Below are 26,763 nucleotides of genomic sequence, written 5' to 3' on the forward strand. Positions count from 1 at the left end.
ATTAACCTGCATCCAGGTGGCAAAAGTACACACACGTGAAGGAGCGGCACAATGTCTATTGAATTGAAGCAAAAAATTTGGTAATCATTACTGTCCGTTTTTATAAAGTTAAATACGAAGTATTATAGATTGTTACTTTTCTTAATAAAAGTCACATTTAAAAAATATGTGAGAGAGGCTGGAAAGGTTTAATGGCATTTCCATTCGTTTTAATGGGAATTTGAGGTACAAGATTTTTGAGGTTACGAGCAGGATCGCGGAACGAATTAAACTACGCTGCCTTTCGCCTAAAGTCAGCTAGGATTTGTCACATTTGGAAGTGGACTTAATCCATTGTGAACATATCCTATTGTAAGCATTTTTTACGCTGCCAATTGTGCCATGTGAGATTCCAAAAAAAAAAAATCTCAGTTATATCACTTCAGCATCTGGTTCATGAATATGGTCCAGTTGGATTCCTGAAATCACTCCGAGACCTTTGTGGCATAGCTGCCTCTTGCATTCATTGGAAGGAGAGGAGATGCAGAAATGAGCAGATGTGATGGAAGCGTTCCCATTTTGCATTGGTCCTCTTCTGTAAAAAGGCAGCAGAGAGAACAAAACAAGGAAAAGAAAGGTGGGTGTTTGGCTGCGGGAACCAGCCTTGCGTTGAAGAAAGCATGTTGGGGGAGAGGACTGAGAGGTTGGTGGGGTTTAGAGTTCCAATTAAACTACATAAGGAATGAATGTATTTTTAATCATGCCGCTCCGTTTCCTGACGTGACAGCCACAGCCTTTGTGTAGGACTGTAAGGATGAGGATCCACCATCTGTGTGTGCGCATGTGAGTGAGTGTGTGCATGTTCAGAAGCGCAACAAACAACACAGCAGTTTTGGCTGAAGACCACGTGGGTGCCACGAAGAGACATTTTGCAGAAGCCAAAAGCGGATCCAATTAGCACATACACATCATGCCACTGTTTGGCTAATGTGAGAGGAGACTTGTCACTGTGGACATGTTTGTGTGTGAATGAAACCTCTGTGGCACAGACTCCATGGAAATTAAGCCAGTAGTAAGCAATGGGGGAACTACTTTGCCTGGAAACATGAATAGACTTAAAGCTCTTTCTTCTGACGCTCAATAGCCCTCCCTTGGGCAGGGTATTTATTTTTGTTGCATTTTGCGGCCTTTGTCATAATGCCGTGAGAATGTCGGAATGTTAAGCTTCTAGGGATGACTCTTTAGCGACAGCAACTTATTGTTGCGCATGTACAAGAAATGAGAATGGTGACCTGAAAAATCCAAAATCTACCAGTGGTTGTACTGTATTTGATGACCCACTTTCACAGTGTGGTGCTTGTAAAAGGAAGGTTGGTTCCCTTAAATCCTCTTAACGTAGCTGAATCATTCATGTGCCCTCGCTGTGCTAACCCAGTGCTAATTAAAATAGCTAACACCACGCACAACTATGTGATGGGTCTGCGACCTCTTCATGACTAAGGGGTGAAGAACATTTCATTATATTACAGTATTGACTTCTAATATTCCCTTCTTTACGCAAGGTTGCATTGGTTAACACATGAAATAAGGACAGGGCAAGAGACAGAAGGTCATCAATAAAGGGGAGTAGTTCTTGTAACTAAAGAGGGGTACGGACATACCGATAATCGGACCAAATGTGAGCATTTCAGCTAAAAAGGCTTGACAATCGTACATGTTAAAACTGTTCGATATTTACAAAGGAGCATTCATGTATTTGTGGTCAACACTGAGGAGGGCAGAGTTATGGACCTCTAGATTGTGACATGAAACAAAATGATAGACAATGATGGTGGTGGGAAGTAACGTAAGTAAAACACTTGGCTACTGTACTTTCTCGTCCCAACTTTGTCAAAATAGGCTCATTCATTTTTTCCAACGTACTTAGATAACGACACAACGTAAAAAAAACGATAAAGGGTAAGTTTACCGAGGTTGAGATCTTGATTGATATCTTGGGGTCTTACAAGGCAGATAAACAGACAGCGGCGACTTGAAGGAATTGGAACCAGGGAGCATTAGTGACAATGATGCAACAAATTTGGAGGGGCAGGATGGCTTTACAAAAATTATTTGATGACTTTGCTTAAAAAAAAACAGATTCCTGATTAATGTGTTGAGCCTTGTGCCAGCTGAAAGAACACAGGTAAGGTTTTCATTTGTTATCAATAACTAATTTAGCATTTCTTATTAGGTTGTTCACAATGTTAGCATTGCTATCGAAACAACTTTATCATACCTGTACAATGAATGACATTTTGATAGATTAATTTATTTGTATTTTGTGGGTGAATAAATGTTTTTGAAACCGTGTACCACTGTGTATGTGTGCGCATTAATCAAACAATTTGAATAATCAGCAATGCAAAGTATGTATCCCTCTGTTTTCCAGCATCCACCAGCAATTAGCACAATGAATAACTGAGTACCGGTAGCCTAATTAGGTGGCGAAGAGGAAACACGGAGGAGGTCGAGGATTTTCCTGGACATCACGCACTGCATGAATAATCCAATGTTCCTGCCTAAAACTATTATTCAGAATGATAATTTCTCATCAGTTAATACAGTTATAATAATTATCGCCAAAAATATGTAACATTGACACACTGCTACCCTGGATTTAAGTTTGGAAGGTGCTATGCTAGAGACTGAGTTTATCCAGGGAAAGGATTACTCTTCCCTCCAACAGATGCTTGTGCTCGTAAACAATGTTAAGGGGAAACAGGAGCTTAATGACCAAACTCATTACATCATCCAGCAGCTCAAAGCAAGCGGGGATTCGGACACCGTACTGGGCGACATTTAAGGTAGCGTATCTTAAAGACTGTATGTGAGTTTTCATTGGGAATGCTTGGGCACCTCGTAAACTACATGAGCCTTCTGAGTCATCTGTCTCAAGACAAGCGTCAGGGGACATGGAAATATGACAGCAGCATCCATCAGAATCCCCATCTTGTTCTCCTTCCTTATTTCATTCTCAATCCTTCCTTCCTGTATTTATTCCCAGTGGTGTGATTCATGGCTCGCTGTAGAAAACATGTGAAGGATGTCGACGACATAAGGCAAAAGATCAAACCACGACTTGAGTTTTAAGTTCTATGGATGAAAGGATCTCGCATGCTGAAAAAACACTAAAGTCGCTCCTCAGTGGGCTCACCTTGTGCTGAGCCATGTAGGCCGCGTAACCAAGGTTAGCTCCCTGGACTAGCAATTTATCCTGCAGTGTTACCTTTGACATATAAATCGGCACAATGTTTCTGCACTAATTAATGAGAGCATCTGGAAAAGACATGAGCATATCCCGGCCTCTGGCCTCGGATCGTAATTATGCACCAAGAGGTCAGCCACGTCATGTGCAAAAGAAACGGAGAGTGAAATAACATGTTGAAAAAGCAAAATTGCAAAATTACAGAGCATAAAGACAAAAGAGACCCTAAAAAAAACTTACAAAGACATCCATCAGCATGTGCTCCAAGGTCACCTCCATGTCCTCCAGTCGGGATGAGAGAGTCATTCTTTAGCCAGTACAAAAAAAAATGTCCCCAAAAAGAATTTAAACTGTACTGATACTATGTTTAACCATGGAATCCTGGCAATTGGTTGAAACCATTCCCTAAATGATAACACCTTGATTTCTGCGTGGATTTGTCCACAGAGGATGGTAGCAAATGAGCGCTTTACGATAAGTATTCCGACTGGTTCCAAGAGTGTTCCTTTGGATCTTTTTTGGGTGGCTAATGGTCAAAATTTTTGACCATCCCCATTGTGGACTCTACTGATCAGAGTTGTATAGGGTAGCTCTAACTTGCCGCTAGAGAAGACTTGATTGGACACTCATCTTCAGAAAAGTCATGCAACAGTTTCATTTTTGGGATATTTGTTGGAACAGGATGTCTCCTCCCTCTTCCCCCTTATTTTTCTCTTGCACTCCCCTTTTTTCCCCTCCATGCCCTTTCAACTCTGTGTCCACAGTGGACGTCTTTGTAAGGAGAGTGAGCCTGGGGCAGCTGATGCCCAGTTCTGGGTGCTCTTGGCTAGGGTCATCCTCTCTCACACTGGGCTTCTAGTCAATGCGCCTTTGTGAAGGTCTCATTAAAGACTGGCCAGAAATCTCACATGTCTCACAGGCACATGGGGCGGGGGACATCAACAGCGATATGTCGATGAACTGACAGGAAGCTTACGTAACACTGATGGGCAGGGGTGGGGGACGAGCAGTTTTGGGGTAGGGAAGAACACAGGGGCATCAGTGAGGGAGGAAGCAAGAAGATGAGCGAAAGTGAAGGATCTTAATAGGACACTTCAAGAAGAGTTGTTTTTCTGCTAAGCGCTGGTGGAATGCACCCTCTGTTTGCCCTATAAGAAGATTCTGTTCTGTCTGAGGCGAAGTGATACATACAGACTTATTAGTAAGAAGATGTAGGAAGAAATGTGGGAGGTGAGTTTATATGGGCTTTTCCCACAACAGGATATGACTAGAATAAGCAGGGAGACAGTTCATTTGCATAAGCATATTGCAAAAAGTGGCAGATATTCCTACTTGCTTTGTTTCTTGTTCTTCAGCAGGATTATGCAGAAAATGTAACCTTTATATTTACCAGTTGATCTACTTTCCCCGCCCTCACCTATGGTCAAAAGCTGTGGGTCGCAGCTGAAAGAACAATATCACAGAGACAAGCGGCCTAAATAACTATCCTTTGCAGGGTGTACAGGCTTTCTCTTAAAGATAGGGTAAGAAGCTTGGTCATCCACTTCTCCGAATCGAGTAGCCCGATGAGGTGGCTCTGGCACCTGGTTAGGAAGCATCCCTGGTGAAATAAGAGGGAAGTCTGGGTTGCCTCACTTAGGCTGCTGCCCCCGCGACCAGACCCCGAAACACGGAAGAAAGTGAATGGTTGGTTGGATTTTCATTTCCAAGTGATTGGGCGTTGTAGTTTCTAGTATGGATGGTCCAAGGAAAACATTTAGGTAAATATCCACTGAGCAAAGCAAAAGCATCCAATTCGCTCACGAAGGGACAGCCAATTCCCAGTTGGAATTCCAAACGGAAGATCTCTAAAATAAAGCCGTTCAAACTGCACTGCTGCAATACGAAACTACACTCTGGAAATGATACAAACATGACATATTAGAAATAACAAAAGAACATTGCAATATACCAAAACTGGTGTATTCAAATGGACCCTGGTCTGTAGTTTGGACACCCCTGTTCTAGCTTCACATCTCATCATGGAGACATGCCCTGTCTGTCCTATCTCTTGCCTTGCAAAGTCGTACAGTCCCAGAGAGCCGATGACACTTGGCCCCATGACCCCTCCTGAATGCGAGGTCAACAGAATCAGCAACTCATAAGTTCTTGCATCAGCTCTGCGGTGAGGAGCACCGGATTGTGACATATGACACAGCCTGAATTCTGCACACTCATGGATCATATATGCCACGCGGAACATATGCGACTGAGTGTTGAAGACAAAATGCAGTCAATCATGGGGTCTTTGTTCGCCTCAGGAGGCTGTTCGCCAATCACCAAGTAGCTCCTTATGGTTCCTGCAGCCTGCAGTGAATATGCATCAAACCACTATTAATAACTCACTATATCCCTCTTAATTCTCATCGGTGTGCCTCTCATGTAATTATTATTAATTCTCCTCGCCTTGAATGTGGAGACAGACTGTGCGTCACTTATAAGCGGCGAGCAGGTGGAGGGCAGAATGCGGTAGGTTATCAACGATTGGACCCGCGTTTGTCATTGGTGAGGAGCTTAGCCTTCAACAGTAACCACTCGGATTGCCACGTCTCAGTGTGACTATGTCTTTGGCGCATCATTCACAGCTAAACACTTGACTTAAACGTGCGGATGATGATAAATGAAGACAAGGAGACAGAAGTCATAGTCTGACAAAAGCCATTTTAGGAAAAGCACTTATTTTCTGGAAAGGGAACTTAAATATACTTGGTGAAAAATGTTTGCATAATCCTGATGGAAACAACCAGATTTTTCCATTCATCTACTGCATTTTCTTTTGCTCTTGTCCATATTAGGGTTATGAGTGTTCTGGGGCCTATCACAGCTGATTTTAGGCAAAACCTTAGACTGGTCACCAGACAATCGCAGGGCAAATATAGACAAAGAAGCATTCACACAAACAATTCATTGCTATGGATAATTTTGTCAAATCAAATTACCATTCTTGTTTTGGGAAAGTGGCAACCAGAGTACCACTGTGCTTCCCCACTATGAAACTATCGTGTACTATACATAGTAACATTTACACTTTAGGATGCTTTTATTCATGTGAAAATACCCACCGAAGACTGAGCTGTAAGTTTAATTAACATAATACATCAAAATTCAACAATAGGGGAGCTCAGACTGATCCAGGATACTGAACACAGAACACTATTTGATGTTAGGAATATGGTGGTCTTTTACTTTAGGGATTATCCAGGAAGGACAACAAATAAAATGTTCTTTTTCCCATTGTTAGGGGAAATCAAACCAAATCTGGCAGTACCTTTAATTGCAGCATGCTGAAGCAGCCCGAGCTGTTAGCCCATCGTCCCTTGGCATCAGACATGTCCAGGAAGCTTATTGTACAAGTAATCCAGAAAGTGTCAAAGCCATTTGATCTTTGACTATTGCAGCAGCTCATAAGTTGCATGGCAAAAAACCCCCAAATTAACAAGTCCCGGGCTTGCTGTCAACCTTAACCTCTCAGGACATTTTAACACTCTGAGCTCGAGAACACCTCTTCGTCTTCATGATTGGTGGTGATGTTATCACCTGGCATGGAAAATAAGATGCTAATCAAATCCTGGGCAGGATTCCAAATTCGGGCACACACATGCAAACACACACTGTGTCATTTAAAAATAGCATCTACTCCAGACACGTTGACAAAGCTTCTTAAGGAAGGTTTGCAGCCAACTGTTTCAGGGATTTATTCCATATACCCTTTGACACAAAGTAGGTGTGATAGTGTAGAGAGTTGAGACACCTGTACTACATCTGATTGTGCGCCTTTCAGTGTGGGTCTGCAAATTGTCCATCGTCCAGAAGAACACCTGTGAGGGGAATGATGGTCGATGTGAACGATGGTCTGGCTCGTGAGCTCAGTTCTAGCTTATCCCACAGATATCTGATGGAGTTGAGATCAGATCTTATATTCAAATCTCTGCTCTGGCCTTCCTACGTAATTTGCATGTTCTCCAAGTACTCGTGTAAGTTTTCTCCTGCTACTCAGGCTTCCTCCACATTCGAAAAACATGCATGAAGTTCTTAGGCGATTTTAAATTGTCCATAGGTGTGGATGCAAATAGTTGTTTTTCTAAATGTGGCCTTTATTGGTTGACCACTAGTCCAGGGTGTGACCCGTCCACCTCTTTGTCAAAATCATCTGGGATAGGCTCCAGCTCATCCTAATGAGGACAAGCGCTATTGAAAATGGATGGGTGGATGGACGGATAGACTTTAGCAATATGAATTAGGATTCATGTGGTGGAGATCTCCGTCGATTGCTGTGCCTTCTTAACCACGTCACAGTATGTAATTTCTTTTGGTCTCCCAACGCTCAGGACTCTGGGACACATAAATCATTATTACCTCTTTCAGTTTCTCTGTGCCATCGACTGTACTAGTTCACCAAAACCTTTTGCTGTTTGCACAATTAATTCACTCCGCCAACCCCTCTTCTATTGAATGTGCCGTCTGATGTCACAGAGATACGGCAACCGAATTTATTTAAGTGCGGCCCCGTGACGACAAATGCCATGTGTGACATTGAGTGTCACCGCATGACACGAAACAGTGTTACATCATTGCATCATTGCAGCACATGAATGGGTTTTGCAACGCCTTAAATCAGGGGTACCCAAGTCCAATCCTTACAGAGGCTCTTGAGGATCCATTGCCTTAAGTTGTCTATAGTTGTGAATGGTTGTTGGTTTATATGTGCATTGCTTTTACCTGGCGACAAGTCTCTCGCCCTAAGTCAGCTGAGATATGCTCCAGCCTACCCTAATGAGGACAAGTAAAAAAAGATGTTCTTCTCTTTTTTTGGAGAGTTGCATTCCTGTTGTTTTTGCCAAAAGGAAGCAAGTGGCATTGTGCTCACTCATTCTCTCATTCATGTGTATTTTGCTGCGTCACTCGGCACCCTAAATATGTCACTCCACATTAGAGTGGATGTCTCTGTTGTGTGTTTTTCTCTTTGGAAGCTGCTCCTTGCGATTTCTGGAAAGGCATGTGAGGACAGAAGCAGGTGCCTTTGACATTTGTATGCATTTCTTGTCATGGGAAAGGAGTTGATCAGAAATATCTGAATTATTGACATCAACAGCAACTTTTCTGCCTTAGAGGGCTTGTCCGTCCAAACATCTCATTGGTAAACGAGTGCATGCTTGAGAGGCAGTGAGCAAACAGAATGTGACACGGGGCAGATTTTAGATGCTGCTTGTATGAAGGCTTCCTACATTTTCTGCCCTAGTAAACTTAGCCCAGTTTACCCAGCAACAAGAAGGCTCAGCATCCAAACACAGACAGACGCACACGCACCTACCGACTCTTCCAATTAGCCAACATGCTCGCTAGCCTGCTATCCAGCACGACCGTTATGACTTACTCTAGCGTGCAAACTCCACACTCACGTTCACTTAGCATCAAGACAGGCACGTGAGTCCACATCCCTAAAGTCCACGCACGATTAAGAGTCTGATTTGGAGCAGTGGGCATTAAATGTTTGATGCCGCAGCTACATATTTCATCTGTACAGGGTTGATCATGAGGGGAAATGGGTGGGACATGATTCCGCTCTCAGGGGAAAACACTGTCAAGAAGAGAAACATGGGTTTACACAATTGAATGTGCGCATGTATGAGCGTAAGTCTGTGTGTTGAAAAAATGTCAACAGAAATTCAGTAATGGATCACTGCCCTACATTTGGATTATTTATATGTGGAAACTGTACTGTTTGGGAAGTTTATTGATAAAGTGGACAAAGATACAGTGGCACCTTGACTTCCTTCCGTGACCACGCTCACAAGCAAATCCTTTGTACTGAGCTGTATATCAAATCAGTTTTTTAATCAATTTCAACCAAGTTGACTATGCGATAACACATGATGATAATGTTTAAATAGAGTAGGGCCTTAAAAAACAAGCAGTCAAAAACGTTTCTTCACTCTAAAATATGCAGAATAGCAACCATATATAGCTTGTTATTAACTATATACAATATTATAAAGCTTGATGCATAACCCCACTACAAAATATTCATTTGAGTGTGCAGTTTTAAATTCAGGGCTGAGCTTGTTCCGTGATGTGGGAGTTAGCGAATGAGAGTGTAGAGTTGGTAGCGGCTGGAGGTTAACTGTTAACCGTTTGCGCTTGAGTTGTTGCCCGGTTACCTAGTGTATGAATGTGCTTGGTACAGAATGATTTTGTTAGAATTTTGTTCAATAAAGTGATTGAAAGGGTACCAGCGGCTGTGTCTATGCTTGTCCACCTGTGGGGGGATAACAACAAGCATATTAAATTGGATAACTACAGGGCTCCAGGCTGCCCCTAAATGGTGCCATTTCAGACAATTTCAGACAGACAGTGCAACAAAATTTTTCATCATTGCGCATATGTGACCAGTAAATTTTCAGATAAAAAAAAAAAAAAGTGTATATATATATATATATATATATATATATATATATATATATATATATATATATATATATATATATATATATATATATATATTCTTGAATATTTTTGTTGCTGACAAACCTCTGTCCATAGCCACTTCGACCCACTTAGCAGTATTGTAATGTATCGGGATAATAAGTGCAACTGTGTATATTTACTACGGAAATCAATTCGTAATTCATGTGCGCCCCTAAATTTTGTTCTTGTAGGCCTCTAAAATTTAAAGGCTGAGCTCCTAGTAAAAACAGTTATTCTGCAGCCCTGTAACTATGCTTACTTTATCGTAGACAGTTCTGTTTTGATGGACGCTGTACTTTATCTTCTTTTTTTTAAGTGTTTTTTTTTAAGTGTGAAATGATTCCAAACTTTGAACCTTCTCTGTCTTTTACTCTTTTCTCCGGGAATGCGCTAATTACCATATGAGTCCGCAGTAACATTAGTTCATGTAGAAAATGATCACTGAAAAATCCTGCGATATAGAATAAAATTTTCAGATATAAAGTCCGATATGTTTTTTTTTTTTTTTTTAGAAATCTGCGATATCGCATGCGATGTCCGTACGACATTTCTAATAGCAAGTTTTTGCTGTCAAAAAAATAGATGCAAAACAATGACTATTGTTCTGATTTCATGTGGTAACATTTTGATTGCATGAGTATTGGATATATGGATGAATGAACTTAGGTTATACATTCAACTTTACAGCTGTTAAAATCAAAATAAACACACACCTTATACATTATTAATTAGCCTGCTCTATGTTGTTCGACTCACTTTACCAAAGGCAATCAATATAAAATTTTTTAAAGGCAAAAACCAAATCTCCATATTTCTAAACGAAGCAAAGCTTTTTATTTTGTTTGGTTACAGGATGCAGCTGCATTTATAAGGCTCATAAACTCTCAGCCGCTCATGACTAAACGACTCGGCTCTTTTATAGACAAAGAATCCCTCAGGCACATGGCCCAACAACTTAAACGCACATGTGGACATAAAGTCCAAAGAGGATGCACCTGCGCACTGGGTCACGCACACATTCACTCAGGCTTGTCTTTTACTAGTTCTCCAGACGAGCCAACATGACCTAGTGAATGTCGGTGCCTCAGTGGACAAGCATCCGGTCTCTGCCGGGAGGGCGGCAAAGCAGGCGAAAGCTCCACCTCTTGCTGCAGGCATGACACTAAGCTGCTTGTTGGTACACACCGCAGACAGGTGCGGGAAAGCTGTGGTAGCCATGCAAGCGAAGGACGTGGGCAGATTGTTGTGAGGTTCAAAATGTAATTTGAGGAGCTGGTCTCCACCCACTAACCTCGCTGCATGTAATGTTTTGCCAAAGTCTTGTCTCGAGCAAGTGGTGCAATTTGATTCCGCTCAGTATGTTACAAAATTTAGTGGGTTTCCATCGTAAGGGTACAGACAAATACGCATCCCCACGTCCCACTTTGGTGATAGGCAGTGACACGCCTTGTCGCCTGTTGATTGGTTGACAGAGAATGAACATATCGAGAAAAGATCAATGTGATTTGGTTTGGTTAGGAATCATTGATGTGAGCAACTTAGTGGTAGAAAAGTGCGATACAAGTTAAATCCCATTCACTATTTAAAATTACTGTCTGAGTTTGTGGATTGATTTCAGCTGAAACCGCTTTTCAGAGAGCATGCATAATGCCATTTAACCCTGCCATGTGTAGTGAAGACAAAAGTGGGCAAGTACTGACCCCATGGGGACCATGGCCTTTACAGGCTTCCCCTGAGATTACAGACCAGTCAAGCCAACCTTTGCTTGCTTTTGTCCTCCTCACCTCCTTGGCCGTCTTAAAACATATGTGCCATGACAGACAGAGCTTGATCACTCCCAGGTTCCACTTTAGGCCAAAGCCTTTCCCTTGATGTTTGCCCCGATTTTAGCCTCAGTTCCCATCATTGCCATGGAAACTGAAAGGCCTCTGTGGTAACAAAAGGACAGAAAAGAGCAGAGGAGGCGGGATTAGTGGTAGGAGGGGCTAGATCTAGTGTAATTGCGCCTCTGGTAGATAGTGAGCTTAATGGGATGGCTGCAGACAAAAGACAGATTTAAGAACTAAGCATGGGTGCCAGGCTGGTTTCGCACTACTTCGATCAAGTGACTCAATTTTTACTCTTTGCTCTCAAGTGCCTCAATTGCAGAAGTGTAAAGAGAAAAATAAAACGGCACGGAATCGTACAGCTTCAGATTAGAATCAGGCCGCAGTGGATAAAAGCCTGACAGATATTGGATGTCTACCAATCTGAGTGCAGTGTAAACACAAAGACTGGATATGGCCCATCAATGTATTCTTGATGTCACTATTAAAAAAACAAACAAACAACAAAATGAACGATCAGTAATGTAACATTTACACAAGTGCATCTGCCCAAACACAAATACTGGTAGGTACAGTAATAGCTGAAGCTATTCATGTCTGCATTATACTCCGCCAAGTGGACATCATGCACATCAGAAGGAGCGGCACAGTGTTTACTAAATCCAAGCAAAACATTTTTAATTCCTTCACATTCCCTTTAATTACCGGTAAGCCATAACTGTGTTTTATAATAAAGTACAATATAGGGCGTGATTTTTTTTCAAATTAAAAACACAACAAACATTTTTGTTGATGGCGGCTGGACTGTATTAATGTTATTTCCATTCATTTCAGTGGGGAAAAATAATTTGAGATATTGTTTTGAGTAACGAGCGTGGAATGCATTAAACACGTATCTCAAGGAACCACTGTCTATCTATGATCTTGTCATAATGGCGCTTTACGTGAAACCATAACTATGATGTGGCCCGCAATGAAAGTGAGTTTAACAACCCTGAAATAGACGGACATAAACCAGAGATGCTAATTAAATCCGAATTGTCCACCGCTAAATGCAGTCTAAATCCATCCTTGTTATGCAACCCTTTTATCATAGTGTCTTTCTCTTTTCCCTACTCGTTATTACCTGCCTTTATTAGCTGTCTCCAGTCTTTGTCTGGCTCCAACATTGTCTCTGCTCGGGACAGCAGGAGGATCGACTTGAGGTCATTAATTATACACCCACTCTCTCCTGCTTTCCCACCTGGTCCCCTGTAAGGAAGCTTTGATGACGGATGGGCGGAGCGGCCCGCTAAAGGTCTGTGTTTACTGGGGCCAAACGTCCAGCCACTACAGCAGCCGGGTGGTAGAGCGCCGCTCATTAGAGCTCAAGGTCTCCTCTCATTGGCTCCATACATCAGACACGACCCGGGGAGGAGTCCTCGTGCGCCTCAGAGATGGATATGTTTCTCAGTTAGTAGTTCTTCTTTCTCCATTTTTTTTCATTAAAGGTGCCTATTTAGGAGTGTAAACACCATTTGAGACGCAAGCCCAAGGAAGTGCTGGCGTTGTTTTAGGGAAGTCTTGGCAAATTAAAGGGAAGCCCATCATCGGGCGCCTTCTGGTGGCCAGTGTGTGTAAGACACACAGCCAAAAATGTGCACCAAATTTCCATCGACTAGAGGCACATACAGACCTTTTCATGTTTGTAAACAAGCAGCGCCAGAATAGTGTGGAAAAAAAAGACTACTGTTGACTTGAACTGAAAATGATGACACAATCTTGTGCTTGTGGTTCGGCATCCAGATACACCGACCTCAATAGGTTTCAGAGATGGGAAAAGTACTGACATTCTTTACCAGATATTTCCTCCTAATGTCATATAATTTGAAGGCTATTAAATTTTAAAGTCGTCACTTCACACCCTTTCAACTGACTGGATTGGTTTTTTTAGTTTTTTAAGTCTTCTCGAGAGCAAACAAATGGAATGGTCTACCATCACATACACAATGCTAATACAGCATGTTATGCTAAATGAACGTCATTAACCAGGGCCAAGCTAGCGAAGGGGTAATGATTTAGCTTTACCTTGACATGTTTTCTCAGATTGGGTGGGGAATTCTTGTCGGCGGCAAGCTCGTGGACAATAGGTTTACACAAGTCACAATGCATTCGCCAAGAATTGTTCATAAACATACTCCACATCGTCGATCATGTCACTTCTTCTCACCTTCCAATTAAATTATCTTCTATAGCGGGGTAGCATAGCGTCTTCTCAGATGAATTCAAAGCTTGAGATAGAACTAGGAGCTGGGATGTCCGGGACCGGGTGTAACCCTTCATTTGACTGGCGGAGCCTCGAACATTTATGATCTAATTAATTTTTTAATCATCATGCATCATGTAAAACAAAAGCAACGACCCTGTTTTGAAAATGTATTGAGTAAAAGGTACAGACACTGGTGTTAAAATGGAACGGATAAAAGTAAAAAGTTTTCTAAAAAATAAATATTCCTTGGATTACAAAGTACTGGAAAAAATACTCAAGTACAGTAACGAAGCATTTGTTTATTGGGTGTGTGGTAGAGATTTCCTCACAGGTATGTATAAAATGTTTATTGGGTTGGTTTGTGCTAACCACTTCAGCGTCAAAAGAGCATGTCTGTGCCATGAACCAGAGCAACAAGAAAGTAAATTTATTGGCCAGTCCCTCGGTTATCATATTAAATACATCTGAAACACTGTCGTTTGAATCCAAAATGTGAATTTTATCTGGCGATCTGTCTCCCATCTAAGCATATCACGTAAGATCATCTTTTTTTGACTGACGTCACACCTTTAAACTACGGCAGTAGTGAAGACTGCTAAGTCAGTATTTATTATGTTTTCTCAAATCAGTCTGCCTTGGCCAAATGACTTACCCTTGAAGTTTTAGCCAGTCAGAAATCCATGTGCTATAATTCTGGTTGAATTACCATTCAAAGTCATGAATGCAAAAATCGGGCCAGCTGAGCTTCTATGTTTTTGTGTTGGAATCATTTTTGAGAACGTCTAATCCAAAAATAATTGAACATTTTAATTGACACAGAGTGGTATTAATGACCTCAGCAATGAGGATTATGCAAAAACTACAACACTAAATTCTAAGAAAACGCGTGTAGGGATCAGGAAGGGTCTAGTGAAGAACAGCTTCAGGAATCTGTTTCATTTTGTATTTGGGGGCTGGGATTTTTGGGGGATAAAGTTCAGGATCTACAGAACAATTTAGCGTGCCGTTCCAATTTACAATGTTTGGTGAGCTACCATGTGTCTGTGCCATTGTACTGTAAACCCAAATTAGAGAAAGAGTAAACTCAAATCAGCACTCTCTATAAACAAAGTAAGCTAATCCAAAACGTATAATACAGGCCGAACAACAGCAGCTGTTGCCAGAAAACAGACACATCCGTACAAACACCTCCAGACATATATTAATGGCCTTAACTGCGACGGCAGATGTGCACATCTGCTCAGAATGAAATACCCCCCGAGTATGCGCACGCACATTCACACACGGGGTGAGATATAAAGCTGACGCATGTCGTATTTAATTGCTGTAACAAGCTGAGCATCGGGGGTCAGCGAGACACTTATGTTGATGTGAGTATTCCCTGGAGGCCGGTGAGCATCAATTTATCAAGTGCGATTTCATATTTGGGTTTAATTCGGTGTGGTGTGCACATGGGAAAAGTGTGATAATTAGACACTTGGCAACCACTGCACGCCATCCGTAGCTAAACGTCTACGCAGGAGAGGTCAAACAAAACAAACAGTACTCGCTACACTTTGGTGCTGATGCCAGACAATCGAGCCTGGAATGATTAAACATGAGAGTGCCATGCAGTTAGTCGCGGTAGTTTTGCTTTTTGGGGAAATTTCAGGATGAACCTAAATCTGCTCTAACTTTTAAAGGTGAACTTCATTTGATCTTGTGTAAACTTTATGTCCATCTTGTTTGAAGCCTCATACTGTCAAATGTGAACAGTATGATGAAGAAAAATAGCACATCCAATTCAACCAGAAAATGGATTGGTCCATTCACTGATCCAATTCAGCTCTGTGTTAGAGAACAGCAAGTTGTGCACTAATAAATCATGAAAGTCGACGTGTATTCAAATGTTTAGAGTCAAATTAAGTTGACCTGTAAAGTTCACAGTGCAATTCAGGATCATCGTGAAATTTCACCCAAAAGCGCAATATTCCGAACTTTTTGAGACTAGTGTAGTTGACCAATGCACCGCCATTTTGGGTAGTTCTACCCCTGCTTTCCCCTACACACATACTGATAGTCGGTCCAAATTTTACGACATGTGTACCCCGTTAAAGAGGAATCTAAATGCTCACTGCTGCTTTCGGTGTCATGCACTCCTGCTTCAACAAAAATCCCCCTCGCCTTAAAAATATTCTCCTCTCTGGAGTACAATTGGAGCAGATTTATTCCCCTTTCATCTGGCACCTTCATCATCTCTCATTCTATTAGTCCCTGCTCCCTATTCCTCCATCTGTCTATCCGTCCGTTTTTGGCCAGCTTCTCCTAACCTGCAAGCCTCAGCCTTTCTGAGCGGAGGTACTGAAAAGCCGTCTGGTGATTGAATTTGGCCCCAGCCGTCTGTGCGTGTGGCCCGTTCTTAGAGTATATTACGCATGCAAATTGAACAACACGCATGCAAGCACAGTAAGTGTTTGACGTCTCTGTCTCCTTGAACATGGTAATCATCAAATCGACATTAGTGCACTGGGGCATAACAAGGATGTCGATCCATTATCTTTAACGCATTAAGATTGCTAGTGTAAAAACTACACATGCTTTGGAGCAAAGCTGTGCTTTAGGAAGACAAAGCGTCAACACAGTTAATGACTCTATAAAGACCACAAATGATGTTGGTTTGGTAATCACCTGCTGGTCACAGTATTATTATAGTAAATTACTATACTGTAAAATACAAGAAAAATATTGTGAAAAATATAAAAACACTGCAAAGTGAACCACTGTCAAACATTAAACCTCTCAGTCGAGATGTATTACTAGAATATATAGTGATGCTTTGATATACAAGTTTGAAAATATGAGCCGATTATTTGGTTTGACTCAAGAGTTACGATTTGAGAAGGCAATGTGATTGCTGCTAACTCAACTCATGCCACAGCAATCAGCAGTTTGGCAGATGAATAATTCTTCAAAAAAGAGGCTTCAGGCTGTTTCTTGTCACTCCCACTTAAAGCTGACAGTCAAATTAAACATAAAACAAATTGTGCATTCACAACAACCACATAACTTTACCTTAAAATTGACCGGTGAGTTATTGTTAGCACAATTCAAAACGCCACTGACAGGCTAATGAATGGTATTGATAGTCGTGGTGTTATAATCCTTTAAACACTTTGGACAAAAGTGCAGCAACACAGGCAGAGAGAAAATATGATAATTCTCAAGGCGCATGTTTTCTTCGTCCTTTTTGAAAAATTACTGCAGCCTGCTGCTGAGCAAACCATCTCAATGCACTATGTCTGTATACAGCTTATGTAATTATCAATCAATAATAATTGACTTATTGATAACCATGTGTTTTTATGAAGTACAATACAACACAGTGATTAAATTTTGGCGAGGAGGCCATTTCAATGGAAGAAGAGGATTTGAGAGTGTTTTGAATTACAAGCACGGTCACAGGACTAATCAAACCTGCAAGTCAAGGGACCACTGTATTTCCTTGACACCGATTCCTATATAGACAGGGATTTTGTACCATCTTGTGGCCTCTCAGAGCATTTCACAAAGACCACAAAAAATGTGAATGAGTGAATTTGTGAATAGTGACCCGTGAATGTGTGGCGGATTATTCAACAGTGGAATCTTGAACGGCAAATAAGAAAATTGACGCTAAATATGAAGACATTGGACTTGCGTCCTAGAACTCCATTTTGTTCTTATTCCTCCTTTTCATGTTCCTCTGTTTGGAATGGCTAGCATCCTCTTCACAGCTGTTTTCCATTCTCGGTTGTCTAGTAAAGCGTGCACACAGCCCATGGGATCTCCCCCCCAAAAAATGGACCCAGGCCCGGGAAACTTGTTGTCGTTGCAACACTGCCAATTACCCTCAAAGGAGCACCGAGGCCAGAGAGCGGGAACACGGCAGCATGGAGATTGAACCTTGCAGATTTGTCTTTGCAACACACCTCCAGGCAGTGACTGGAATTGTGACGTGCCAGAGGACACATTCAATTGGAGACAAACTGGGAGCTTAAAATGCAGTTGTTGTCATTGCTACGGATGTACTTCCAAATTGGGTTCCACAAAACATGTAGTTCATTTGTCCCTCCGCTTCTCGGTCCTTGCCTTCCTTCTCTTGGCACCCCTCAGGACAGCATTGACATCGGTCCACTTCACGGTTAGCCAATCAATCTTAAGCAGGCCAGCCGGCCAATAGCTGCCGCCAGCCCGCGATTCCGAGAGAGAAGACAAATGGCCAAAAGTAAAAGGGAGGGCAGGGTGGAAGCATCTAATGATGGGGTTATATGAAAATAGCAGAAGAAAAAGACAGAATGAGAGAAAATGTATGATGAGGTTCGAGGACCCTCCAATTTCCTATGAGGGTTTATGTAAATATGAAGCTCTTCTGATGGGGTGATGTATGATATCCTTTCAACGCAGGGGTCACCCTTCATGGTAGGGGTGACATTACTAATCCTCGGCTCGTTCATCAAAGTCTTTCTGTGCGTGTGTTTGCATGTGTGTGTGACTAACTCCCAGTAATGGAAAGGGTATAATTGCCAGTCGGGTCTTGTAAAAATCAGAGGTGAGAAAGGTCTAATGGGTCTTTGCTTTGGCAAAAAAAATGTACGTATGTTTTAAAAGAACTACTGCATGTAAAGTTCGTGGTTTTAGCACATCTAGCCAATTAAGAATCAAATTACAGAGATGCTTTGAGATACGAATACAATTGTTCAGTGACCAAGTTCATAATTGAAAACACTTGTTTCTCAACTCAACTTTCCTCACTGATATGAATGGAAATGCCATCAAGCCAGTAATCCAAAATAAAACAAAACATTTTATGATGTGTCTCTTAATAAGAACTACAGCACTCTATATACTGTTGTAATTTATTATTTAAAAAAACGTAGGTATAACATATTTAAATAGAATGTAAAGAATGAAACCGTTTTTGACACATTTTCCCCTTTAATTTAATGGACATTGCGCATCTTCTTCTGTGTGTTTTAGCAATCTCGAGGCAGTATAATACAGACAATCACAACTCCTCAGTAACCTGCAGTAATATAAGTTATTTGCAGAGGATAAAAAATGTATGCCTGTGAGTACTGTCATACTGTCTATACATGTGTTGCTCCAATATTTGTGTTCAAATATCCATTGTTTAAATTTCCGTTGCTTTGCATTATTTGTTAGCATTAAGCTGAACAGAATGTATCAGTGCAAAGCGAACTGGTTGTTTTTGCTGAAGGTTGCTGAATGAAAATAAACTGGGACTGGCAACCACACAGCGCTCATGTCACAAATTTCTGCTAGCAAGCCAAAGCAAAAAATTAAAAAAAATAAAAATCGTCTGAACTCAAATCTCAAAATCTTACATCAGGTCACTCATATATATCTCAAGTCACCACTGTATCTCAATTACCTCAGCCAGTGATTTATGGGATTTTACATAAATTTAATTTCCCCTGGCATCAATCTATTCGTTCTAGCAAAGCCTGCAATAGGACGGCCGAGTAATGAAGTGGAAAATCCTTATCGGGTGTTGCCATGACAACTCCTAACATTAACTGAATTGCCGGCTCTCTTCCTTGGCCGCTCAACTGCGCTTTGATTGATTCCATCACACGGGCCTCTTCAAGGGGACAAGAGCACATTTGACATGCTTGACACAGACGTGCAGGCACCGCGGACGCACGCCGCTTGCCAAGATGGCGGGTGTGCCCTTCACAAGGCGAGGGCGAAGAGGTAATGCTTGAAACGGGGATCGGTGTACAACCATCACAGTTTCCCCGCTGACATCACTCAGGCACACTCTTTCATTACTGTAAGTGCCTGGGTGAAAACATAACAACAGCTTCTTAAAGTGGAAGTCAACCCAAACATATTTTTTCCAATAATATGTTCTATGCAGGCCCACTAGTTGAAAGAAGGCATTCTGATAAATATTGCATTTGTGGAATAAGAGCTAATCCACACGTTTTAGCCATCTCTAAGAGCGGCCACTTTGTCACTTCTGTCGACTCTGTCGAGGGCTCATCAACAACCAATCACAGCGCACCTGTTTTCTGAAGCTGAGCCATGATTGGTCATTATCTGAGCAATTATCTGAGCCCTGAGCATCTGTGATGTCATTTTCAGTCGACCACCCCTGAGATGGCTAAAAACGGGTGTTTTTTGCTGGTTAACTCATATTCTACAATAATACTAATATAATAATAACTGCTTTCCTATCAGCTGTAAATAATAAATCAAACATCCAAAAGATTGATGAATGTAATTATTATTGTGATTATGTTTTGTCTTTAGAGAAAACCTCTTGTAAATCTCAACAGTGACAGTGAACTAGTGACATTAAAAAAAAAAAAAATGTCTCTTGCGGTTCCAAACACCAGACATCGTCCCTCCTTTGGCCCTTAAATGCTGCGAGCCAACCTGCTGTGGTGCTGAATATGTATGTGTGCTGCCAAAGGCACGGCCACCTTGTCCAGCAGATCCAAACCCCACTCACCCTTGCCTTTCCCTCCTAATTATTTTCATCTGAGTAGTGAGGCGTTTGGCTGCAGGGATGCGGGTTCTGGTCACTTCCCTTTTGGCTGACTTATAGCGCTCTGAATCCCCAGTCTGAATTTAGTCATCCTGACAGCCGCCCGCCTGTCTGCTAATGAATGCTGTGCATGTGGAGATGCAGAGAAGGGCACGATCGCTAAGCAGCATTTGTACACACACCAGCAAATGCATTGGTTATATGTCCGAAATCTGTACAACGCAACTATACATTTACACGGCATTCCGGAATTAGATGAACAGATCTTTGACGTCACATCAGCCTCTGGTTTGACGAATGAAATACTTGTTGGCCAGCTTTTAACACGACTGGGAGGGAGAGAGTGTCAGGGGGTCAACTTCAAAGCCCTTCAGTCCCCAAGCATTGCAGAATTCCTTCCCATAAAGAGTTAAGTCTGCATCAATTACGGCTATGATACTACGTCTGAAGGTGGAAAAGGGTCAAGTTTGTGATTCCTCGCTGATCTTGTTTATACACAACAGCAATCCAGACACACAAAAAAAATCTCAAAAAGAGTCAAGCTTAGTAGGTAAAATCAATTTTTGTTTTCTTACATTCGCCACGGATGACGATGTGATGTCAATGAATCATCGCCACCTGCACTGATCCACCTAACATAAGATTAGAACTCAAAACACTGTAAATCAACAAGACAACATGAGTGCTGGCCACCGAGGTATTAACAAACGTCAATGGTGTGCTAACTATGCTAGAGTAAAGCTAACATCAGAAATTTGAAACTTAGCTTCATAAATACAGTTTGACACATACAGCACAAAAAATCAAGTTCGGCAAGTTCGTACAACGTTAGTGCTTGGTCCCAATCCCTGGCAAATTGCAGGAATTCATTGTTTTCAACTTTAGATTGTGCATATAATACTAACTCAAGGAGAAAAATGAAGACAAACATCCTGCTTAACCATCCGTCCCTAAACAGCATACATTTTCGGTTTGCACTTGGTCCATGCATGCGACCATTTCCATAACGGAGACATCTGTCACAGCAGGTGGCCGGAAAAAACGTGCCCATGTGCGAGGAGGCACAAGAGGGAGCAAGCGAGCGTATAAATGACAGCAGTTGGAGAGGGATAGAGTGCAATGGTGGGCGCTGATGATTAGACAGATAATGCATCGACAGGGTTAATCTCTTGATAACTACTCCATATTGATTGAGTAAGGAGGGGGAGTGTTAACAATGCACTCAGGCACGCACGCACACACACACAAACATACACACATACTAATACACTTCAGAGTGTCTCACATTTGTTCAAGAGGAAGATTCAATTATGGCTCTCCTTGTGCTACTCTACTGACCTATATGCATATATTACATGCAGTGTGTGTGTTTTGCACTATTTGAACAGGCCTGTGTGGAGCAGTCCTTCCAAGCTAAGAGTTGGTCCCGGGAGATTCTTGGCTCAGACCTGCCCACGGTACACATTTAGCAAGCACAATATTTATAATTATAGCTTATTGTTTAGCATAATAAAAATGATTATACAAGTACTGGGCGGCACGGTGGTCGACAGATTAGCACGTCCGCCTCACAGTTCAGAGGTCGTGGGTTCGATCCCGGCTCCGGCCTCCCTGTGTGGAGTTTGCATGTTCTCCCCGTGCATTTGTGGCTTTTCTCCGGGTACTCCGGTTTCCTCCCACATTCGAAAAACTGCCTACTGCCCGAAGACAGTTGGGAAAGGTTCCAGCACGCCCGCGACCCTTGTGAGGAAAAGCGGTATAGATAATGTATAGATAATGGATGGATGGATATACAAGTACTATGTCACTTGATGGTTTAAAAAAAAAGCACATTAAAGCGGTGCCTTGAGATATGAGTTGAATTCATTCCATGTCCATGTTCGTATATCGAAACATGTATCAAATCATTCTTCCTCATTGAAATGAATGGAAATGCATTTAATACGTTCCACCCCCTCAAAAAACAACATGTTTGTATATCAAAACACTTGTATATCAAATCATTCTTCCTCATTGAAATAAATGGAAATGCATTTAATTCGGTCCGCCCCCTCAAAATCATATTTTTCTTCACACAATTTTTAATGAGAAAAATTGCACTCAGCAATTGTGCATTGTTTTAAAACAGTAATAACATTTGCTCTCCACATAACCTGCAAATTGTACCCTGCAATATTACCCTTAACTGTTCTTCTGTGTGTGTCGGCGGCACAGTGGTCGACTGGTTAGCACGTCCGCCTCACAGTTCAGAGGTCATGGGTTCGATCCCGGCTCCGGCCTCCCTGTGTGGAGTTTGCATGTTCTCCCCGTGCCTGCGTGGGTTTTCTCCGGGCACTCCGGTTTCCTCCCACATTCCAAAAACATGCATGGTAATTTGATTGGATACTCTAAATTGCCCCTAGGTGTGATTGTGAGTGCGGATGTTTGTCTCTGTGTGCCCTGCGATTGGCTGGCAACCTGTTCAGGGTGTCCCCCGCCTACTGCCCAAAGACAGCTGGGATAGGCTCCAGCACGCCCCGCGACCCTTGTGAGGAGAAGCGGTACAGATAATGGATGGATGGATGGATGTTCTTCTGTGGGGTCTATTAGCAGTTTGAAAACCAACTTAAAGGTGCATTAGCGCCACCAACGGATATTCCCCTTCCACAGCAAATAATTTCAATGGGGGACATTGATTTGATATACAAGTAAATTGCATGACAAGCTTGATAACAGAACAAATTCAACTCAGAGTTATTGTATTAATTAATAGGAGAGCACTGTAATGTTCACTTCCTCCCCGGCTGCAGACAATTGCACACACAGACACACACGCACACACACACACATAAGGCTAGAGGTTGAAGCCCACGCCCCTGTGAGTTTGCATCTATTTTAATTCTAGTGGTTTGGGACACCACTGTCACCGCTAGCCACTGGATGCCTCCCAAGATAGTGTGCAATGGTCAGCAGAAATAAACGGTAATATTTCATTTGAAAGGACACCAAGAAACAACAACTTGGTAACAAGAAATATGTGTAAGCAGTGCGACTTCTTTCACAGTTTTTCCATTGTCCTGCTTTTTTTTTTTTTTTAGTCCAACACAACTCCAGCCAGCAATGCAACGCATCGCACAAATGCCTCTTTTTATTTTATCTCCATGCTTCACTGCGCATTACTGTCACCAGTAATAAAATGATACAACACATGAGAGATACAGACTGGCAGGATGCTTTGAGTACATCTCTTAGAAACCCTACGCAGCACAAATTTCTCATTTTAAAGGGCAGCCGATTACGGAGGGTGCAGTTTTTCTTCAGGGTTGCAGTTATCTTTGGGCTGATGTCGCTTTTGTGGTTCCCTGAAGTAAAAAAAACCCAATGGATAAGACCTGAAAAGAACAGTTTCAGTACTGTATTATCGCTTAACAGTGGCCGTGGGGCATTTCTTTGCCTCTTTCTCATAATTTTTCGAGACAATGCTTAGTTATGCTTGTCCCACATAGAATACACTGAAAGCTTTCTTTCCAACTCCTCCCTAATTTTCTTTGTCCCTCCTCCAGAAAAGCAGGCTCCTTTGTCAGTGGATATCACAAAGTTTGCTTTTTAAGGCATGTAGAAGGATTTTCTCACAATCTATAGCGTTAAATATGTCACATGTGCTCTGCAGGTGGCGCGTGTTGCAGTGAAGCCGTATAACAAGACACATACATGGGGCGTCAGTCAGATATCCATTTTCTATACCACTTGTCCTCATTAGGGTGACTGCGGGAGCCAGTACCAGCTGACTCCAGCTGAGAGGCAGGGTACACACATTCACATTCACACCTATCAATGTTTATATCAGTCAACTAGAATCCAGCTCTTTGCCACCAGCGTAAAGTACGTTTTTCGATGGGTAGGCATGGAAGAGAGTCTCACCCTGCTTGTCTGTCAAATTCAGGTTTGTAAACCACTGCCGGAAGTGCGTCACTTTGAATTTGAGATCAACGCAGTTTTGAAGTAGAAGATAACGATTAGTGGGTGAATCTCGGCTTGTCACTTTGATTATGAGGGAGAACGTTGGAAGTCGGGCAAGTTTAGGCAATCCACATTTGAACCGCATATGTATAGGTAAGAGTATAACAGTATATGTGTCGTGGTAGGTGGCAGACCGTGTGTGTTGCTATCGTAAAAGATGACGCACTTCATGGAGCGAATGACGAAAGCCATGTAAAAAAGCCACTGATGTTCAACTGGAGCCACGCAGTGGTTCAGCGTCACTTAAGGCCTGTAAATGACCTGTAAATGAATGATTATTTTACCATCAAAAGCCCTTTCGCTGTCTTGAAAAACATATTCGCTTCTAAGTCACTCTTCTACTTGTTCTTTTGATTAACCTTTTGTCAGAAATCAGTGTTTTGGTGAAACCAACCCATGAACAACCGCTGATTACTAAATCATGGTAAAAGCTAGACACATACTTTTTTTCTGGTGAAAGAAGAAAAGTTGCTGCTGGTTAAATATGAAGACAAGCAGGAGACACAATCTGCCTGCACTTTATTCTTCCTTTTATCACAGAGAGGTATAAAACTTTAAGTGTGGCGCCTTCTCAGTTTCGTCACGCTGTGATTGTTTCAAATAAATCTCAAAGTGGCTTTGAATCCAAAGCAGGGAGGATACACCAAATCTACTGCGGGGCATCAGAAGCTAAATGTGTCTGATGAAGATAAACTGAGAGAATCAAAAAGGTCATTTCATCATTGACGGTTATTAGCGCTGCTCTTGGGTAAATCTGGCCAGTGTGGCAGACAGCATTGATTTAGCAGCTCGATTTGAATCTCCGCCATGCCTTTGAAGCCCAAACTATCTCCAAAAAGCCCTGTGAAGCCACTCTTTTGGACAAGATCACGGGAGTCATACGAAATTACCAGCTGGGCCGCACATATTAGGTGCCAAATACACTGCGAGGGGCTGAGGAGTCAAGATGGAGTGGTGAGACCTAATGAAAGAGGAAGAGTGAAAAAGAATTCCAAGCGAGATCCAATTTAAGCACAAACTCACTAGCACTGTATGTCTACAACCCGACAATCTTTTAGATGTGAGTAAACAAAACCGGATGAAAAATCAAAATTTACTTCGTTCGCAAAAAAATCGCAAACCTCCGACGCTCAGTGGGATACGGTCTTTAAGGGGGTTCCAGACCATACACTTCTAAGCCAATGGCAAGTCCAACTTTGGTTCCCATGACGACCTTCATTGGCTGCCTCTTGGGATTTCGCCAGCAAGATCTAGCCCGCGCTTACGCTTGCACTCAATGGAAAGACCTGGCGTGCTGTTCTGCGTACATTCGCCAGCGAGATAACGCCTGCATTCACGCATGCACTCACTGGCAAGATCAAGTCTGCTGTGGTTCATACACCTGTCAGCGAGACCCAACCCGCTGTCTCGCACGCAGTCATTGGAAAGATCCAGTCCACTGTTAGACACACACTTACTGGTAACCAGTCCACCACTGATAAGCATTCACTCACTGGTGAGAAACACACATAAAAACACATGATAAAAATTACGTTTGTGGAATAATAGTGAATCCACCTGTTTTTTGCCCTCTGCGGGGGCGGCCATCATGCCTCGGCTTCAGAAAACAGGTGAGCTGTGATTGGTCGTTATCTAAGAAGTGAGCATTTGTGATGTCATTTTCAGTCGACAGAAGTGACAAAAATGGTCGCCTCCTGAGACGGCAAAAAACGGGTGGATTTTGCTGCTTAACTCTGAATCCACAAACGCAATATTAATCAGAATGCCGTGTTTCAACTAGTGGGGCTGCATAGAACATATCCTTGAAAAAAATATGTTTGGGATGACTTCCGCTTTAAGACACAAGATGGGAAGCGGTTTTAAATTGTGAAAGCATTTTATGATATCTCCTTTAAAGGTGAATTAGCAAAAGGCAGCAGATGGGCACGTAGGTCGTCTGAGTACTCGCTTTAAGGTTGCCCTCCTGTGAAAATGTATACAAGTTGTCAAGCTGTTGGAAGAGGAGGTTGCATCCAGAATATATTTTAGGGGTTGTATCGGTCTGTACCAGTAGTGATATGCCTGAGTTGAGGAGGAGAGAGGCTTTGTGTCAGACTGAGAATTAGAAGAAAAACAGTTTAAAATGACAACTAGTTCATTCTGCAAATGTTGTTACACTGCGACAGTGCATTTTATTCTGTGTTTGATAGCCCCCCCGGTTTTAACTGAGCGGAGCACAAAGCCACTTATACCCGCTTTCTTTGAAAATGCAATCATGCCTTTATAAATATTAATACAGGCTATCATCAAGCTTGACGCTCACGCTATAATATATAACCAACATAAAATCCCCGCTGGAATAAACAGGTCTTCGTCTCACATCTCATCTGGGAGGGAGACGAGGCTCTCGGGGTGCATTAAGGTCCCCGCACTCGCATTGGGTGTCAGG

The 26,763-nt window shown here is 42.1% G+C and overlaps 1 protein-coding gene across 3 annotated transcripts in view; it reads right to left on the reverse strand.

Moving 5' to 3' along the window:
- Positions 1-26,763, reverse strand: part of frmd4a (FERM domain containing 4A) — a 113,416-nt gene that overhangs the window by 85,680 nt on the left and 973 nt on the right. Inside the window, exon 1 of one of the 3 annotated variants that reach the window (XM_086027873.1) lies at positions 6,534-6,676. The exons of 1 other annotated variant lie outside the window; for it this stretch is intronic. In XM_086027873.1, coding sequence (XP_085883999.1) covers positions 6,534-6,671 — 138 coding nt within the window. In that variant the 5' untranslated portion in view covers positions 6,672-6,676. Of the gene's footprint in view, positions 1-3,466; positions 3,807-6,533; positions 6,677-26,763 lie in introns of those variants that run through there. One more of the 3 variants, XM_086027879.1, reaches the window with a different exon arrangement.

This window comes from Filicampus tigris, chromosome 4 (assembly GCF_054856515.1).
Source record: "Filicampus tigris isolate MCC_2025a chromosome 4, RoL_Ftig_1.0, whole genome shotgun sequence".
Lineage (NCBI taxonomy): Eukaryota > Metazoa > Chordata > Actinopteri > Syngnathiformes > Syngnathidae > Filicampus > Filicampus tigris.